Raw genomic sequence first — 20,752 nt, 5'->3', positions numbered from 1 at the left:
GAAATAGAAGTTCAATCACATAAATTCTTTTGTTTTTTTGAAGATTAATTATTTTGAGAAATGTTATGTATATATATTTTTATATACAACTTGGATATAATTTGATGTGTCATTATATAATTGAATATTATTTATTTTTAATTTAAAATCACTCAATTACATGATTACGTATTCTTTGTGTACCTCATTTATGTATAAAAAATATATATGTATAATTTTATTGAATTATTTTAATCGTTTATACTTTTGAATCCCTTTTTATTTTATACATTTTTTACCCAAGATTCCAACTTTATTCCCGTTTTACCCCCTCCCTAAGCTTACAAGTGTACAACCATACCGACTCAAACTTATTTCATCCATATTCTTAATTGAAAATCACTTCAAAATCAATAGAATGTTATCGGGACGATTAGGACTTAAAAAATCAATAAAATATTGTAAAGTTCAATTATTCTAACTCTGGTGTCTTTTGAATTGTGTTTTCTGTCTCTGTAGACTTTCTACCTGATTTCTTGAAACTTTCGTTAAATTCGTACCGGATCAAACCAGTTGGTATCAAAGTTGAGCTCCGAACATGGATGAGGGGAACAGAGTGCAAGAGCCTACAAGATTAATGATATAACTTGTTCAGGAATCAAAACTTCATCAGCCATGATTACTGAAGGACACAATTGATGAAATTAAGAGTTTGATAGGAGGCTCGAGCATTTAGCAGTTTGTGATCTTTACTAAGTAGAAGATGGTGGGCCTAATACTGGAGGGAATCACTGCGGGAACATCTCAGAAATTGCCATGGGGCAGTTCAACTGAACTTTCCTAGGCCAAGTACTTTTTCGAAGTGGATGGAATACCACTTGAGAATTGGGTGAAGGTGGCTGCTCGGCACCTGGACGGATGAGCTATCCAGTGGCACCTAGGGTTCGTCAAATCCAGAGGTAATCAATTAGGGACAAATACCCAAATCCCTGTCCTCGGGAAAATCTTTCTCTATCCGTGCACCATTCTTGATATGGGGATCCGGGGAGTCTCCATGCCCTATTGTGGGAAAAATTTTTCTTTCATTTCTCTTCTTTTTACTATTATATTAAAAAAATAATAAAATATTTATTAAATAAATGTTTCAATATTTGGTGTGCATCAAAGGACGTTGGGTTAGATTGAGGGGCCGTTTGATTTTTTGATAAAAAAAAATTACCGTGATAACATATCTTTTATTATTTGTATTATCTTGTTTGGTTTGTTAATAATAAAAAATTATGATAATATTTTATTATTAATATAATATGATAGACAATATATATGATAATCTGATTATCACATTCATATTAAATATTAAAAGATTATATTTTTTTAATTGAAATAGTCTTTCTTTTAATTCATATAATAAATAATATGAAATATATTTTAAAATAATTATATTAAAAATATTTATATAAAATAATATTTTAATATTATTTTATTATCTTTAATAAAATATAATCATTATTTATAATTATTTATTTTTATCAAATATAATAATAATTTATATCTAATAATATTTAAAATAAATAATAAAATATTATTTAAACAAAACACCATTGGCGATATGTAAGAAATTTTTAAAAAATGTGAAACGTTTCCGTTTTACTCCATTACAAAATCAAAATGTCTAATTCAATTTCCATTTCACTTCTCCAAAAGATATCGAATCAGCTTTCTAGTTTCAATTCTCCAGCTCTATTCCAGTCTTTCCCAAACCAGTGCATTATTCCTAAAATCTTATGAAATCGGCAACCGGCAACCACCAAGCGAGTGGCGACCAACTGAGAGGAACAAACAAGACTGTGCGACGATAATCAAGATGACGGACGATCGACGGATGATGAGGAGAGACGAAATCCGACCGACGGAGACCAAGCAACGAACTGAGAGGACGACCGACCAACCGATGACGACGAGAGACAATATCCGACCGACAATCGAACAGAAATTGGTAAATCCTATTTTTTATGTGTTTTTTCTTTCAGGTTTCAGCAGTGATTGATTTTGATGCGGAGGTTTTATCTTTTATTAGGTTTCTGCAGCTTTGTTCCATCAAAGTCAATCCTATTATTTGGATTGGTGGTTTTATTGTTCTCTTGGCCTTTTGTAAAACCCCGGTCGCTAATATGGACTATGGCCAGGGTTTGCTCCTAATTTCTTTTAAATTATGATGTAAAGGAAGCCTTTGAATTCTTGATATGATATAGAGGAAATGTTTTATGTATAACTACTGGTATTTTTATTGGTTAATCAGTCTTTTCTTATAATTTAAGGATACTTTATCATATGAATAATGGCTATTAAGACGTATAACAGATTTTGGCATGTCTTTTCCTTTTGTTTCTCCATTCTGGTTTTTTTTTTTTTTTTGGTACTTTCATTGCTGTTGGTGCCTCTACCTTCATATTAGCCTTGTTGACTATATAAATGCCTCACTGATGCATACTTTTTGAGCTTTCATCCAGCACCTCAGAGTCCCTGTTATAAGTTTCTGACTTTTTTGGCAATAAGAGGAATTAAGAGGTGTTGTTGTTCTCATTTTTGCAAACAAACAAGTCTGTATTAACACCCTTTTTTCTTTTTAAAGATTCATAGACAACTGGGCATCTAGTTTGTGTTTTTTGAACATAAATGAGAATGATGCTCAATGTATGATTGCCTTTGTTGTTATTCCGAGAAGCACTGTCAATCAGGAATTTTTTGTGCTCTAAAGGACTGTTAATGTTATTATCTTGTGTCCTCTATTTAAGAAAAGCACCCCTATTGTAGGAAGGTATTCATTGTTTTGTCCTTTGAATTATTTTTAGGGAAGTGAAGATAGAAGAGAGCACTTAATTTAATTCTTGAACAAACTCTTTTGATATTTATTTAGCCTCTGCATTTGGATGAAACGTATGCTAAGATGATTAGGTATTTCAAATTAAAAGGTTTATGCTTCTAGCTAGTACCTGCAGATGTACATGATTATTATAGCTGCTATTATTGTGGTATGCCTAGAAATGTTTTATGTGCCTCTGGATAGCTGCTGGGACTATTTTGCATTGCATCTTTTGGTTTTATGGGCTGCACTTGGATTTTTTTTTTTGGGGGGGGGGGGGGGGGGGGGGGGGGGGGGGGGGGGGGGGGGGTGGTTGTTTAAATTGCTTGTTTCTCTTGATAATTGATTGAAAATGTGAATATAACCAAGATTTTGATTAAATGTGTTTTGTATTTTTTGCTTTTAAAATTTAGAGAAATGGAAATGATACTTTATAAACCATGGTTGTAAAATTCTGGTCCGGAATTGTGTAATTTTTGCACTCATGTGCCTTTTTAGAGTTCTAAGTTTAACCATATCAAACTAGGTAACAATTTAAAACATATATCTACAGTTGGAAAGTTGGCAAACATCACTGTGGATAAAATTGATAGGCAAGGGTTATTTCAACGGAAGGGATGTGTCATATGGATTATTGGTCTTAGTGGTTCAGGTTTGTTAAATGTTACTTCCAATATGTTTTATGTGTATGAATTAATTATTGGCATTTGTACTGGTCCCACTGGACACTAATTTTCCTGATACTCTGAAGAATTTGATTATTTAAAAATGATCTGTTGTCAGTATTCAATTAGTCCTTTCATATAGAAGAAAATATGATATAGAGTTTGGAGGGATTTGCAATTGAATAACCAATTAACCATCCACATCAGCTTCATTTGCCTTTTGCTCTTGCAGTGGCATAATTCATGATTATTTATAAGCTAAGTTTTCCAGTCCTTTCATATAGAAGAAAATATGATATAGAAGCAAAGTTTTATGTATAACTACTGGTATTGTTATTGGTAAATCAATCTTTTCCCATATTTTAAGGGTGCTTTATCATATGAATAATAGCTATGGAATAGTATCACAGGTTTTGGCATGTCTTTTCCTTAAGTTTTCCCATTCTGTTTATTTATTTATTTTTTTGTATGCTCATTGAAAATTAATAAAATAATGTCCAATGGACTATTTCCCACTCAAAGTATCCTCCAATCTAAAGTTTCCACCCCTCAACTTTGAAAATCCCATTTACCCACCCCTGCGCAGTTAAAATTAACGGAACCCTAACTTCTTAAAATTTTATTTCTCCCCCCCCCCCCCTCTAAACTTTAAAAATTAAAAGTTTCCCCTTGACCCTAGTTTGAAAAAATGATAGTTTCCCCTTAGGATTTAGTTTCTAGATCTTTGATGTCATTGTCGACAATCTCTCTCTCCCGAAGCTTCTTTTACCTCTGACAGTCTCTCTCTACTCAGTTGGACGCTTGATCGGCATCCAACGAAGCTTCGGAGATGATGGTAGACAAGGAGCTTCGTCAAGAAGACCGCCGAAGGGAGAGGAAGCTTCGGGAGAGAGAAGTCATCGGCAATGACATCTGAGATCTGGAAACTAAACCCTAGGGGGGAACTGTCATTTTTTAAAACTTAAGTTAGGGGGAATTTTAGTTTTTAAAGTTTAAGGGAGGAAAAATTGATTATATTTTAGTTTATTTTTAATATTACAAATAAAATAATAATTTTGCCTGTAGAACCATTAACTTTAACCAGTTATGGATAGGTATTTAGGATTTTCAAAATTAAAGGGGGGAAACTTGGGAAAACAACATACTGTAGAGGGGAATAAGTCCTTTGGCCTAAAATAATTAGTCTTTGCTGTTGGTGTCTTTTATCTTCATGTTAGCCTTGTTGACTATTTATATGCCTTACTGATGCATACTTTTTGAGTCTTATCCAATATCTTAGAGTCCCTGTTATAAGTTTTTGACTCTTTTGGCAGGAAGAGGAATTAAGAGGTGGTGTCGTTTTCATTTTTGCAAACAAGCAGGTCCGTATTAACAACCTTTTGATTCTTTTTAAAGATTCATAGACAGCTTGGCTTCTAATTTGTATTTTTTTAATGTAAATGAGAATGACGACCAATGCATTGCGCCTTTGTTGTTTTGAGAATAAAAGGTTGAAATATTATTGTTATTTATTGGAGACCATTCATTTATGGTTCAAGTCTTGATATTGCTTTTTCATATTAATTTTCTACAATAATTTCCTTCTTGTATTTCTTCCATTTTTGCAATTTATAAATGTGGCATGGTATAATGTTTTGATGCTTTGATATTGGTGTTTGAAATTCTTTAATAGACAAAAGTATCATGTGAGGTCATGGTAAATACGTTTTAGTCCATTGCTGTAAAAATTGCTACCCTAAGGTGTTAATCAGAAGCCGTTAAATTTTTTTTTTTGGTTAATTATATTTAAAATCCATTTCGCTACTTAAATTTTATGATGTTATAATTATGGGAGCTCCAGCATTCTAGTCCTTTCAAGCAAGTTAAAAATTCTGTTTTGGCATTTCATAGAAATCTGCCAGCAGTGAATTATTGAAAATTATTCGCAGTTATGTTTGCATAATAATCCTTGACCATTGTCTCTTACTATGATTAGTGATGAATGTCAACATTCAAAAGGTGCAGCAAAGCTGGGAGATTCAGTCATGGTCCTGTCAATAAGTGCATAAATTTACATTTAATTATTTAAATGATAATAAATTCTAAATAGTAATTGCATAATATGATTTAGATATCTTATAACATCATTAAGGAAGTGTCCTGTGTTATTTTTTTGAATTATTTTCTAAAATAAATTGATAATAAAAAATAAAATAGATAAAAAAAATTTACATAATTTATATGGATGGATTACCTGCTTTTGAAACTATGATTCTTGATTATCAATGAAATGTCTTAAATATAGTTTATCAAATTGAGGTAATTTTTTTACTTGGAAGATAAGACAATGGAACATTTATTTTCAAAAAACAATTCTATGCGTACTCAATTTGGATATATAAATAAATATATACTTATATGTGTAATTATGTAATTGAATGTTATTTTATCTTTAATGCAGAATTATTTAATAACATGATGACACATATTAAGTGTGTACTCATTTGTGTATCTAATATGAGTACGCACAATTTGATTCATTTTGAAAGAGCTTCTATTTTATATTGGTGGATTACTTACTTTTGAAGCTATCATTCTTGGTTGTAGTTAGTATATAATCAATATCAATAATCATATTTTAAAAATTAAATTTGCATTATCAAAACTCTCTTACTATAATGATGAAACTTATTTTGTTATTATAATGATCAATAAGTGTAGTTATTATAACAAAAATATTCATCTTTAATATTATGTCTATTAATCAGTATGTATACATGTCTATCCATACACTGTTAGCCGTTTTTTGAGTGTGCATACATAAATTTAACCAGGAATAAGTTTTTGACTTTATAACAAAATTTTATCTAAAGTGGATTCTATGCAAAAATTTCGTAAAAAAAACATTGAGAAACGTCCTAATGTTACATTATTTGTTTAAATCTTGCTTTAAAATTTTGGACCCTTACGAAATTCCAACTTTTAACTCAATGCAATTAGTACAAGGGCATCCTTTTTATTGCTTTCCTTCTGATTGTATGATAAGCTTAATTTTTTCCGAAAAAAAAAATGATGGCCTTTCAAAAGCCTTATGTTTGTGGAAATTCATAGATAAAACAGTTGGATATTAAACATCTAAAGTCTATTGCATTCCTTCTACGTAAATAAATTTGAAATTTTAAACCATATGAAAAAGAAAAGAGAGAAGATAGCCATTGGAACATCTAAAGTCTAGCCCATATAAAGGTTTAGAAATTTAGTCAATTTAAGATTGACAGATAGATAATTCTGAAGGATATCAAACACGTGTTGTTCAATTATTTCATATCGATGAACTTATAAATCTCTATCTAATTATTCAAATCAATAATTACTATTTAGTAATTACAAAAAAATAATTTTAAATATCTTATAACATCACTAAGGAAGCATCCTGTATTATTTTTCAAATTATTTTTAAATTAAATTGATAATAAAAAATTGAAATGGACGAAAAAAAAGTTTATATAATTTATATGAGTGGATTACTTGCTTTTGGAATTAAGATTGAAATGGACGAAAAAAAAGCTTTTGAAATTCCAAATTTTATCTTATTTTGCAGTCACTCCCTCCACTATTAATGGATGGAATTGATTTGCAAACAATTTTCCATCTTTTCTTTCATCTAATTAACAACATGTCATTGAAAATTAGGTATTTCACATTAATTATTTTCTGGATAGATATTTCTTTGAAAACAAACTTCAGTCTAGTTAAACTTAACTAAGGTGGATGCTATGAGTTAATCTCATGAAAAATAATAAGACGTAATTGTAAAAGAGTAAAGAAATAATATATTCTATATGTCATAGAAATATTTGATATATAAATATCACCATATATAAAAACTTTAGACATTTGCATTGACTCTAAAGTCTTTGAAACAAATACCAAATATGCATAGAAAATGTACAAACTTTCAATAAATAAAAAAGTGTTCAAGTTGTTTTCATAAAAATGATACACTAATTTATACTCTAAATTAATTGAAAAAATTAATAATATATAACTTTTATCAATACAACTGAGATTATATGTTTTTATAGATTAATCAAGGTTGAGTCTTAAATATTATTGTGAAATATCCAAAAGATGTTTCTATAAAAAAATAATAATAATAAATTAAACTTAAATTATAATAACATGTGTAGTTGTCAACCAGTTACATCAACTTGGAAAATAAAGTTACGTTCACAACACTCAAGAAAAAAGCTACAGAGTTGCCTAAGTCAACAGATTTTGGAAAATAAGGTTGCGTCTATAATACTCTAGAAAAACAAAAGTTGATAGATAGTTGTCTTAGTTAACTATCTATGGATAGGTTAATAGAGTGAAGATCTCATTGTATTATAAATAGAGTGAAGGCAATGTGTTGTGACTTACAAGAGCTAGCATTCTATAGTTTATTATTCTGATAAGAAATGGGTTGTAAGTGGCTTTTAGTGTTGTTGTTAGTGATGAAGTTGGTTTGTTTGGGTAAAGGGTGTTGGGATGAAGAGAGAACTGCTCTACTGCAACTTAAATCTTTTTTCAATTATCTCAATTTTTACAACTGGGTGGAGAATTCAAATTGCTGTGAGTGGGAAAGTGTTAAGTGTGACAACATCATTGGCAGAGTCATCCAACTCGATCTTGATTATGCAAGGGATGAGGAATTGGGAGAATGGTATCTAAATGCATCATTGTTTTCTCCACTCCAACAACTACAGAGGTTGGACTTAAGTTACAATAATATAAGTGGTTGTACTGAAAATGAAGGTCAATTGTCTTTCTCCGTTTCACTTTATTATTTCTATATTTAGCATCATATTTATTTTTCTATAATTTTTTTTTGCATCCACCTAGTATCATGTGATTTTAATAAAATGAATTCTCTTATTACAAAATAAATCCTCATAAATTTCTCCTTTGCAATTAAATTGCTCAAAAACTCATATTTTTACTTGCCAACAACATTTATTATTTGTATGCAATGATTTAAAATATTGAGAAAGGTCCTAAAAAATATTAATGTTGGAATTTGATTTTTACTTATTGATTCATATTTTCTATATTTTGTGATAAATTATAAGATTATATACATGAAACAATTTATTGGCTTGAAAATATTTGAGTAGTTGCAGGTTTCGAGAGGCTATCAAAGTTAAGAAGCTTGGAGGAGCTAGTATTACGCTACAACCAATTCAATAATAGCATTTTATCATCTTTAACTGATCTCTCCTCATTAAAATATTTGGATCTAAGTCAGAATAATTTGAATGGGATTATTAATATTCAAGGTAACTAATAAGCTTCTCATTCCCATAATTTCAACTTTTTTTTTTTCGTAAATTTATGATATAATTAAACCTTTAAAAATAAATATATAAAACAATTTAATCTTGTGAAATTGTTTGACTATTTCCAGGTTTGAGTAGCTTGGAGAGCCTATATTTAAGTCACAACAATTTCAATAATAGCATCTTATCATCTTTGGATGGTCTTTCTTCATTAAAATCTTTGGATCTAACAGATGTTGGATTGAAGGGAAGTGTTGATGTTGAAGGTAAGTATGATATAATTTATCATGTCTTTTTAGCATCAATTATTTAATTAATTATATTTCAATTATCACTAGGATTATATTCTTTGAAAAATTTAGAGGGGCTGGACATGAGGGAGAATAACATTAACCAATTTGTCAACTCCAAAGGTAAAACCATTAAACACAATTCTTGAAGTTAATATTAATTCATTTTATGAAATAAAAAATGTGTTTAATAAATCTTTATATTACTAGCAGTAAAAGAAAGATATAATTTTATTTTTCTTTAATTTGCAATATATGAAAATGAGTTTTAATCTTATTTATTAAATGAATTAATTGTCACTAAACAATAAATCCTTTTTAAAGTTCAATTTTTGGTATTAAATTGAAATTTATTAATTGTTAATTTAATATTTTAACTTGCAGATCATAAAGGCTTGAAAAAGTTGAAGGTCCTCTATCTAAGTGAAATTGAAACCACTAATGCAAGTGTTTTTTTACAATCAATATTGAATTCATTCTCATCTTTGAAGACACTTGACCTTTCATATAGTAATTTTAATAGAACAGTAGTTGTTCGAGGTAAGAAACAAGTTTAAAGTTATAATGCTAATACAAAGTAGTTGTCCATTTATCAATTACTAATAACCTAGCATCATTTTAAATATGTTTCACTATTTTAACAGAATTGCACAATTTAACCAATTTAGAAGAATTGAGGTTGGAGGTATCTAAGCTCCATATAAGCTTTCTACAAAATGTTGCCACTATTTCTTCACTGAAATATTTGTCAATGTGGTATTGTGAATTCAATGGCTTCTCATATGATCAAGGTAAGTTCAAGATTTTTATGATAATACAGTGGATATTTCTAAAAAAGAGATTAAATAATTATATTTTAATCAGTCAGATTTTTAGTTAACCTTAAATGTTGGCCACGACAAAAATGGGTTGCATTGAAATCATTTTACCATTCAACTCCATGTCACAAAATGTTTATTATAATGAAACTATGTAAATATACTTTTAAGTATATAGTTAAATATTTAGATAATATATTATTATATGATTGAATGATTATGAATTAAAAAAAAAGTAATATCTAATTATATAATAACACATTATTATATACTAAAAGTAATACTCATTATTATGAATGATTATGAATTAATATCTAATTATATATAACATTGTTTAAATATTTATTATAATAAAATTAAGTGCATACACTTTTGAGAGCATAATTAGATACATATATGATGTGTCATCATGTAAATTAGTAATTTCAAATTTAAAAAAAAAGTAAAACTAATTATATGATAACATGTTATTTATAATCCAATTGTATACTAAAAAATGTGTGGAAATAAGATTTCTTATGTTTAGAATTATTATTATATATATTTACATGTTGAAAATTTAAAATGAATTTTGGAATGCATAGGTTTTATTAAATTTCTATATTTCAAGCAATAAAATTCACAAACATTTATGTCAATATTTGCAGGTCCAATTGCTTTCAAAAATTTGGAAAGTTTGTTCATGGATTATGTTACTCTCAACAACAGCTTTTCTAAAATCTTTACACCGTTAACTTCACTTAAGCAATTATCATTGTCTGGTTGTGGACTCAATGGCACATTATATGATCAAGGTTAGTAATTTGCTCATATTGTCTATACTCCCCCATTTGATATTTGATTTTAACTAGACGCTCAAGTCAAACCTCCTATATATATAAATATATTAAAAACATATAAAATATTTTTTAAGTTGGAGATTGCTTTTCTACTTTTGATTATTTGAGATGTTGAAAAGTTTGAGCTACTATTTTCCTTTCTATTAACGTAAATTATATTGTATTTCAATAATTAGTATGTATAGTTTACCCAAAGCCATCAATTCTATTTATGTTATAAAGATAAAATTTAAATTAAAGAAAAATTCATCTAATTTTAATTCTACTCAATAACAAATAAGTATGTGAAATTAATATTTTAAAATAAATTGCTATAACAGATGAGATGTTTCTAAATATAATATTTGTTCATCACAAGACAAAAGTAAATGAAATTTAATATTTAGTCATTCAAATAAATACTTTTGCAATAAATAAAGACCAAAAAAAACCTTTTTCCACCCAAGATTTAGTTTATTGTTAAAGTCTCACCCACTAATTTTGAAAAATCTATATACCCACCCATCGTCCCATTATGTTAATTTAATTATAAATTATTGATGTACTTTTTATTAATATAATAACAAAAATACTCTTTTCTTATTTCTCAAACAAAAAAATAAAATTAACTCAACCTAACTGGCTCTCAAGCTTTTTATGCTCCATTAATTCTATTTCTTTCTCTCAAACCTCACCTCACCTCACCTCAACCGTTGCCCGCTCTACTTCTCTCACTTTCTTTTCCTCTCAAACCCTTTCAACACTCTATTATTAATATTTCCTTCTTCGAAGACATTTTTTCTGCTCTAGAACATTTTGTTCAGTACCTACTTTTACCAAATCTATGAGCATCACTCCAGTGTTAAAGTAACAAGGTCTTCTTAAAAAATAGTAAAAAATCTCTTAATGGTTTCTGTAGAAGACAACTGAAAAGAAACAAAGTTAATTAATTATTGACCCTACCTCTTTAAAAAAAATGAATATAATAATAATATAATTTGTGATATATATTAAGATTCTATATTATCCTTATATTTGATAGAATATATTTACATTGACAATCAATAAGTAGGCATTTGAGTTTTTTAGTTAATGGATAAAATTTATCAATAGACTAAACCTTAGGTGGGAATAAGTTTTTTGGCCATCAATTAAAAAAGAAAAATTATCTACATGCTTCTTGTATTAACTTAAAAATCACTTTTATTAATAAATTATACTTAAATGAAACGGTGACAAAAAAGACAATAAACCATATTTACTACAATAATAAAATATTTAAACAATTTATGTTAAGTATTAAAAGATCACTTGTATTTATTAACTGATGAATTTAAGATAATAAACAGTAAAAAATATTAAAATCACTGAAAGTTAGATTTACTAATATATTCTATAAATTTTTAAATTATATATCATCATAATAAAATGACATGTTTTATTTCAGGTGTGTGTGAGATGGTTCATTTGCAAGAGTTGGATATTACCGACAATAATTTATGGGGTACCTTACCTTCATGTCTTGCAAATTTGACTTCACTTCAACAATTATATATCTCTTCGAATCAAATTATGGGAAACATCTCTTTGTCTCCCCTTAAGGATCTTGCATCCCTCAAAGCTCTTCACATTTCAAACAATCTCTTTCAAATACCAGTTTCACTTAATTCATTTTTTAACCTTTCAAACCTCAAAGATTTCGAGAGTGAAAATAACCAATTATATGTGGAGACCATGTCAGATTCCTTGATCCCAAAGTTTCAATTAAATTCCATAACGTTGTCTGGTTATGGAAATGTTGGTGTTTATCCCAAATTTCTTTATCATCAACATGACTTGCAATACATTGACCTCTCTCACATTAACTTGGGTGGAAATTTTCCTTATTGGTTATTGCATAACAATACCCAATTGAAAACACTTTATTTAGTTAATAATTCTCTTTCAGGAACTTTTCATGTGCCTTTTGAGGCCAATTTGAATTCAACAACATTAGATGTCTCCTTCAATTTCTTTCATGGTCAAATTCCAAAAGATATCGGTGCAAAACTACCAAACCTAATATTTTTAAACATGTCTAGAAATAATTTCAGTGGTAGCATTCCATCTTCTCTTGGTGATATGAAGTCATTGGCATATTTAGACTTATCCAACAATAACTTATCTGGTGGAATACCTGAACACTTAACCATGGGTTGTTTCTCACTAGAACTACTTTCACTATCAAACAATAATTTGCAAGGTCACATCTTCTCCAATAATCTGAATATGACAAGATTGTTCTGGTTACACTTGGGTGGAAATCATTTTAGTGGAAAGATCCCAACAAGCTTGTTGAACTGCTCCTTGTTAGTAGTATTATATCTCAATGATAATCATCTTTCGGGTGAGATCCCAAGATGGTTTGGAAATCTATCATATTTGAGTGATATAGTGATGCCTAGTAATCAACTTGAGGGTCCACTTCCGAAGGAACTATGTCAATTGAATTATCTTGAAATTTTGGACCTTTCAAATAACAATATCTCTGGAAGTTTACCACCTTGTTTTGGCTCTGTAAGCTTCAAACAACTTCACTTGTCAAGAAACAGATTAGAGGGACGTCTAAAAGATACTTTCTACATTAATAATTCTGTCTTGGCAGTCCTAGATCTTAGCTATAACCTCTTAAAAGGGACCATTCCAAGTTGGATTGGGAAACTCTCTTCTTTAGGTTACTTGATTTTAAGTAACAATAATCTTGAAGGTCAGTTACCTACTCAATTATGCAATTTGGGAGAGCTACGCTGGATAGATCTTTCAAAAAACAATCTTCATGGTAAAATTCCTTCTTGCTTATATTTTACTGCCCTCTATGAAGGAAATGGGAATGATACAAGTTTAACTTTTGCCTTTGATGATGGAGGTGCTTTTGGTAGTCCAAAATGGCTTCCAAGGGGAAGTGAAGAATCTGTAGAAATCACAACAAAAAGTATATCATACTTTTATAAAGGAAGAATCCTTACATTTATGTCTGGAGTTGATCTTTCATGCAATAAATTGTTTGGTGAAATTCCTCATACAATTGGAAATCTTACCAGAATTCGTACTCTTAATCTTTCTCATAATAATTTGATAGGATCAATTCCAATGACATTATCAAATCTCAAACAAATTGAAAGTTTGGATCTTTCCTATAACAATCTAAGTAGAAAAATTCCCCCTGAACTAGTAGAGATATATACTTTGTCTGTTTTTAGTGTGGCATATAATAATTTGTTTGGCAAAACATCTGAAATGATTAGACAATTTGCAACATTCGAAAAAAGTAGTTATGAAGGAAATCCTTTTCTTTGTGGATTGCCATTGAACAAAAGTTGCAACCCATTGGAATCACCATCGTTGGCACCAAAAGCTTCAACAAGTAGTATAGAAGATGATAATGATATTGTTGACATGGACATTTTCTATATAAGTTTTGTGGTGACCTATATAATTGTGCTATTAGCAATGACTGTAATTTTGTATGTAAACCCATATTGGCGACGAACTTGGTTTTATTTTATAGAGACGTGGATGCTCTCTTGCTACTATTTTGTCATTGACTCTTTTGGAGAATTTCGTTGTTGAATTGTATTATATATAATATTACATGTACGAAAACCATTTTTTATATTTCAATATATAGTTTTATTGTCAATTGATAATATAAATTTATTGAACCATTTAAATGAAGCTAAAAATCTTGTACTGATTTTTAAAGTTTATTAAATCTATACAAATAGATTGATGCATAAACAATTATAGATGTCAAATTCTTATGGCATTATTAGTCAGAACATAAAAATCTACTCATCACTTACCAAGAAATGGAAGTCTATGGATATTCAACAAAAAAACATTAATGCATGTTCTTCCTTGAGCAAAAGAGCAGTCGAGAGAGTGAGAGTGTTTAAACAGTATCGAGAGAGAGAGAGTATTGAGAATCTTCTTATCAAGCTAGCCTGTTCAATAACAATTTTCAGAACGACAGTTATGAGTCTATGACCGAACGATATCACAGCGGCGAAAGCATTTAGAAAAAAAAAACGTTTTTAATAAGAAAAAATTAATGAAAAAATTAATATCCAAATATTATAAATATTGTTTTGATCATTTTAATAATTAATTATTTATATTTTCATTATGATTAAATAAATTTATAATTTGAATTATAAATTTTTAAATTTATCATTAAAAACTTATAAGTCTGTTGTTTCTGATAGAGTTGGATCTGAATCAAGTTGACTCAATATCAAAAATTAGCTTAAATTGATTTGACTTAATTTAAATTCAAGATAAGTTAAAATTGGAGGGTTAGCTAGTTTTTAAAGTTGAGTCGAATTCGAATGACGAGGAATTTAACTCAATGTAACTAAAGGTTGACTCGATTTAAAAAAAGAGTCAAATTGTTTGGTTTGAATTTGATTTGATTTTAAACTAAATAAATTCAAATTAAGCTAAATCAAATCAATCTGACTTTTGAAACCCAATTGGCTCAATTCGGATGAAAAACTTTTCAAATCGAAGCAATTCAAGCTCCTTAAAAGGCTCAACTTGAATAACTCTAAACAATACATATATTTTTCAAATTTTAGTTTGAGCTTGAGTATAAGCTTTGTGGAAATCGAGTCGAGCTGCTTGTTCCAGCATCAAAATGACACCGTTGGTTGCACCAAAGGACATTTGACCACATTAAAATACGATAGAATCTAAGTTTTCCAGTCCTTTCATATAGAAGAAAATACGATATAGAATCTAAGTTTTATGTATAATTACTGGTATTGTTATTGGTAAATCAACCTTTTCCTATATTTTAAGGATGTTTTATCATATGAGTAATAGCTATAAAGTAGTATCACCGGTTTTGGCATGTCTTTTCCTTTTGTTTTCCCATTCTGTTTTTTTTTTTTTTAAAGTACTCTTATTGAAAATTAATAAAATAATTAGTCTGCTGTTGGTGCCTTTACCTTCATGTTAGCCTTGTTGACAATTTATATGCGTTATTGATGCATACTTTTTGAGTTTTCATCCAATATCTTGGAGTCCCTGTTATAAGTTTCTGACCCTCGTATAATTATTGGCAGTTATGTTTGTATAATCCTTGACCATTATCTTTTACTATGGTTAGTGATGAATGACAGCATTTAAAAGGTGCAGCAAAGCTGAAAGATTCAGACATGGTCCTGTTATGTGTACAAAATTGAATCGGGTTTTGGAATTAATTTAAATGTGAAGATATAAGGCATGTGATGATATTCTAATAGCATATGCCTCATTTGTGATAGTGGGGAATATAATTTTGATGATCTTGATCTCATTAATCTATTAAATGTAGGCTCTGGTTTCATCATGGAAGAAGGGTGACACAATGTCGTTCATATTTGATAGAGTAATGCTTTGGTCATTTATTCATTTGCTCTATGTAATTATTTTTGTATTGTGCATAATACAAGTCAAACTTGAAATACTTGATATTGATTGGGCATAATACATGCATTTACTTGTTACTTGTAACAATTTTAATTTTTATTATAGAGAAAGATTATCATAATAGAAAATTTAGATTTTTTATGATTGAGGATCAAAATGGAGGCTTTAATGTAATTGTAATTGGTATATAATCAATATCAATAACCATATATTTAGAATTAAATTTTCATCATAAAAATATCTCTTACCATAATGATGAAACTTATATTGTTATTATAATGGTCAATAAATGTAGCTATTATGATAAAAATGCACATCGGTATGTATAAAGGACATGCCGATCTACAAACTGTTAGTTGGTTTTCAAGTATGTAATGTATGATAAAATTTTAACTAAGGTGGCTTCTATGTGATAATTTCATAAAGAAAATAAAGAGAAACATCCCAATGTTGCATCATTTGTTTGAATCTTGCATTAAAATTTTGGACCCTTCTGGAACTCCAAATTTTAACTTAGTGCGATTAGTATAAAGGAGATTTTTCAAATTAGGTTTTAGACAAATAATACAACCACGAATTAGGAACGTTATTTAGTGAGCGAAGACGTGTTTTTTATTGCATTCCTTCTTGATTGTATAATTACATTATAAGCTTAATTTTTCCCCCAAAAAAATGGCCTTTCAAAAGCGCTATGTGTGTGGAAATCATAGATAAGACAGTTGGAGAACAATGAGAAAAAGAAAAGAGAGAAAATAGGGACTGCAACATTTTTTGTTTAACCCTTAGAAATTTAGTTAATTTTAGATTGACAGATACATTTTGTTGTTGAAGAAGGTTAAGCATACGTTGTTCAATAATTTCATATTAATGAACTCATGAATTTCTATCTAATTATTTAAATCAATAATTATTAATTAGTAATTACAAAAAATAATTTCAAATATAGTATAACATCTCTAAGAAAGCATCCTGTATTTTTTTTAAAATTATTTTTCAAAATAAATTGATAATAAAAATGAAAAGGATTAAAAAATAAAAGTTTATATGATTTATATAGGTGGATTACTTGCTTTTGGAACTCCAAAAATTAACTTATAAGACAATCAGTCTTTTTTTATTTATTGATGAAATTGATTTACAACTAGTTTTCCATCTTTTCTTTCAGTTAATTAACTACATATTATTGGAAATTAGGTTAGCTTCATATTAATTATTTTTTGGATAGATATTTCTTTGAAAACAAACTTATGTCTAGTTAAACTTAACTAAGGTAGATGCTATGAGTTAATTTCATCAAAAATTATAAGACGTAATAGTTAAGTGTCCTCATTTTTCATTACATGCTTAAATCTTGCATTAAGATGGTGGAACATTTTTAAAATTCTAATTTTTTAACTTATAATACGGTTAATCTCTCACAAGTCTAGTATTTCACATAATCTTATAAATAAAATAGTTTAAACTTTAGATACTTACATTATATGTCATAGAAATATTTGATGTCTAAATATCATGCATATAAGCTTTAAATAATTACATTGACTCAAAAGTCTCTTTAAGCAAAGACAAAACATGCATAGAAAATGTACAAACCTGCACGAGTCCCTAAGTTATGCCAAAATACTAAAAGAAACCCACTAGAAACTCCCAATCAAGGGTACAAAAGAAAGATCAAACAAGACCACATCTTTTATAGAAAGAACTATCCCATAAAAAGTTATCAATTAACTAAGAGAAACACAAACGCCCAAAGGGACCAAACTCAAATGGTGCATATTCATCCAAATATGTAACAAGAAACCAAAAATCAAAAACTGTTTTTATTGTTCATATGGTATGAGTAGTTTTTTTGTTCTTGTAGTTTAACCAACCAAATCAACTCTAAATCCAACCGAACTTTCTTTCAAGCTATGGACGTACACAATTGATGTAGAGTAAGACAATTAAATTACAAGTAGAATGCAGTGGTAGAAATGGTAATTATGTTGCAATTCTCTGCCACTAATTTGATTGCCTTAAACTCTTAATGCTCCCAACCGAAAAGGTGCACTAATTTAAACTCTTAATTGATTGAAAATATTAATAAAATATAACCTTAATCAATATAGTTGAGATCTTATTAATCAAGGTTGGATCTTAAATATTATTGTAAAGTACCCAAGAGATGTTTCCATGAACAAAATTAAAAATAAATCAATTGTGAATAACATGCATAGTTGTCTGCCAATTACATCAATTTGAAAAATAAGATTGTGGTCACAACACTCTAAAAAAAAAGGTTAATAATTGTTTCAAGTCAACATATATAGATAGGTGGATAGCTCGAGTAAATTTGACGTTGATGACCAAAATGTGTTTGGTATTTTTAAATTAGACAACAAATTAGTTATACATTTATTAATGAAATTAACTCATGTTTATTAAAAAGTAATATATATATATTATATATACAAATTAATTATATAAACCATTTCTCACAAATTGATGTGAAAATTTTTACTTTTTTCCTTTCTTTTGTTTGCATGCATTATATGCTTAAATCTTGCATTATTATGGTGAAGCCTTTTTGGAATTCCAAATTTTTAACTCAGAATGCAATTAATCTCTCACGAGTTTAGGCAATGGTTATTGAGTAGGAGTATTTCACATCAGTTTAGAAATGAAACAGTTTAAACTTTAAATATTTAGACATGGTCCTATTACGTGTACAAAATTGAATCGGGTTTTGGAATTAATTTAAAAGTGAAGATATAAGGCATGTGATGATATTTCACATTTAAGCTGAAAAATTCAGACATGGTCCTGTTATGATATTCTAATAGCATATGCCTAATTTGTGAGAGTAATTATCATAACAGAAAATATAAAATTTTTTTCTTCGTTGTTTTATGATTGAGAATCATAATGGAGACTTCAATATAATTGTAATTAGTATATAATCAATATTAATACTTATATTTTGAGAATTAAATTTTCATTATCAAAATCTTTGTTACCGTAATGATGAAATTTATACTATTATTATAATAAACGGTAAATATAGTTATTACACTAAAAATATTCTTCTTTGATATTATATTTATCGATCAGTATATATACTTAAGTGACATGCCTATTTTGACTAACTAAATTAAATTTACTACACGTTAATATTCCTGGAACCTGCAGCTGCAGTTACAGCATCTCGCTGCAATCCGACCGACCAACAGACGACGATGAGAGACAATATCGGACTGGGAATCGAACAGAAATGGGTAAATCCTATGTTTTTATGTGTTTATTTTCTTTTAGGCTTCAGCATTGATTGATTTTGATGCGGGGTTTTTATCTTTTATTAGGTTTCTGCAGCTTTGTTCCATCAAAGTCAATCCTATTATTTGGATTGGTGGTTTTATTGTTCTCTTAGCTTTTTGTAAACCCTGGTCGCTAATATGGACTATGGCCAAGGTTGGCTCCTAATTTTTTTTTTAAAAAAATTATGATGTAAAGGAACCTTTGAATTCTTGACATGATATAGAGGCAATGTTTTATGTATAATTACTGGTATTTTTATTGGTTAATCAATCATTCCTTATATTTTAAGGATGCTTTATCATATGAATAATAGCTATTAAGACGTATCACAGGTTTTGGCCTGTCTTTTCCTTTTGTTTCCCCTTCTTTTTTTGGGTACTCTCATTGAAAATTAATCAATTAATCATTCTTTGCTATTTGTGCCTTTACCTTCATGTTAGCCTTGTTGACTATTTAAATGCCTCACTGATGCATACTTTTTGAGTTTTTGTCCATATTTTCCACATCTTAGACTCCAACTCTTTTGTCAGGAAGAGAAATTAAGAGGTGTCGTTGATCTTATTTTTGGAAACAGGCAGGTCCATATTAACGCCCTTTCTCTTCTTTTTAAAGATTCATAGACAGCTTGGCTTCTAGTTTGTGTTTTGTGAACATAAATGAGAATGACGACCAATGTATTGCCGCCTTTGTTGTTCTGAGAATGAAAGGTTAAAATATTATTGTTATTGATAGGAGACTGTTCATTTATGGTTCATGTCTTGACATTGCATTTTCATATTAATTTTCTACAATACTTTCCCTATTGTATTTCTTCCATTTTTGCAATTTATGGGTGTAGCACAGTATATTGTTCCTTATTGTCTTGATATTGGTGTTTGAAATTGTTTAACAGACAAAGTATCATGTGAGGTCGTGGTAAATACAGCAAGTTAGACCATTGCCTGTAAAAACTGTTACACAAAGGTGCTAATTACAAGCCATTAAATATTTTTTTCGGTTAATTATATATAAAATCCACTTTGGTACTTAAATTTTATTATGTTATAATCACTAGAGCTCCAGCATTCTAGCCCTTTCAAGCAAGTTAAAAATTCTGTTTTGGCATTTCATAGAAATCTCCCATCAGTGAATTATTGAAAATTATTTGCAGTTATGTTTGTATAATCCTTGGCCATTATCTTTTACTATGATCAGTGATGAATGACAGCATTCAAAATGTGCAGCAAAGCTGCAGGATTCAGACATGGTCCTGTTATTTTTGAATCAGGTTTTGGAAT

At 28.8% G+C, this 20,752-nt stretch overlaps 2 protein-coding genes and 1 long non-coding RNA gene across 6 annotated transcripts in view; all 3 read left to right on the top strand.

Annotated features, from left to right (window-relative positions):
* The window catches only part of LOC123200288 (receptor-like protein 15), a 41,392-nt gene extending 27,053 nt beyond the window's left edge, over positions 1–14,339 (top strand). The window contains exons 2-7 of the mRNA XM_044615428.1: positions 8,933–9,070; positions 9,143–9,217; positions 9,479–9,634; positions 9,739–9,885; positions 10,560–10,706; positions 12,178–14,339. Of these exons, the coding sequence (XP_044471363.1) occupies positions 8,933–9,070; positions 9,143–9,217; positions 9,479–9,634; positions 9,739–9,885; positions 10,560–10,706; positions 12,178–14,339 (2,825 nt within the window). The remainder of the gene's footprint in view (positions 1–8,932; positions 9,071–9,142; positions 9,218–9,478; positions 9,635–9,738; positions 9,886–10,559; positions 10,707–12,177) is intronic.
* LOC123200582 lies at positions 1,599–16,251 on the top strand. Of its 4 annotated transcripts, XM_044615846.1 has the most exons (5): positions 1,621–1,975; positions 3,396–3,494; positions 4,821–4,868; positions 5,483–5,531; positions 15,929–16,251. In XM_044615846.1, the coding sequence occupies exons 1-4, from the start codon at positions 1,844–1,846 to the stop codon at positions 5,483–5,485; spliced, it is 282 nt and encodes a 93-aa protein (XP_044471781.1). In that variant the 5' UTR covers positions 1,621–1,843; the 3' UTR covers positions 5,486–5,531; positions 15,929–16,251. The 4 variants fall into 4 exon arrangements, 2 of the variants coding, with proteins under 2 accessions (XP_044471781.1, XP_044471780.1); XM_044615845.1 differs by lacking the exons at positions 5,483–5,531; positions 15,929–16,251 and having other exon boundaries at positions 4,821–5,044; XR_006498630.1 differs by lacking the exons at positions 3,396–3,494; positions 5,483–5,531; positions 15,929–16,251 and having other exon boundaries at positions 1,599–1,975; positions 4,821–5,044.
* A 3,125-nt stretch (positions 16,252–19,376) lies between these two features.
* On the top strand, positions 19,377–19,801 carry LOC123200589. The gene is made up of 2 exons (XR_006498641.1): positions 19,377–19,435; positions 19,520–19,801. It is a non-coding gene; the product is annotated as an uncharacterized LOC123200589 (long non-coding RNA).
* The last annotated feature ends 951 nt before the right edge of the window (positions 19,802–20,752 follow it).

Source organism: Mangifera indica, chromosome 17 (genome assembly GCF_011075055.1).
Source record: "Mangifera indica cultivar Alphonso chromosome 17, CATAS_Mindica_2.1, whole genome shotgun sequence".
In the NCBI taxonomy this organism is placed as follows: Eukaryota; Viridiplantae; Streptophyta; class Magnoliopsida; order Sapindales; family Anacardiaceae; genus Mangifera; species Mangifera indica.
The sequence above is the reverse complement of the archived record's forward strand: the minus strand, read 5'-3'. Positions and strand labels throughout refer to the sequence as shown.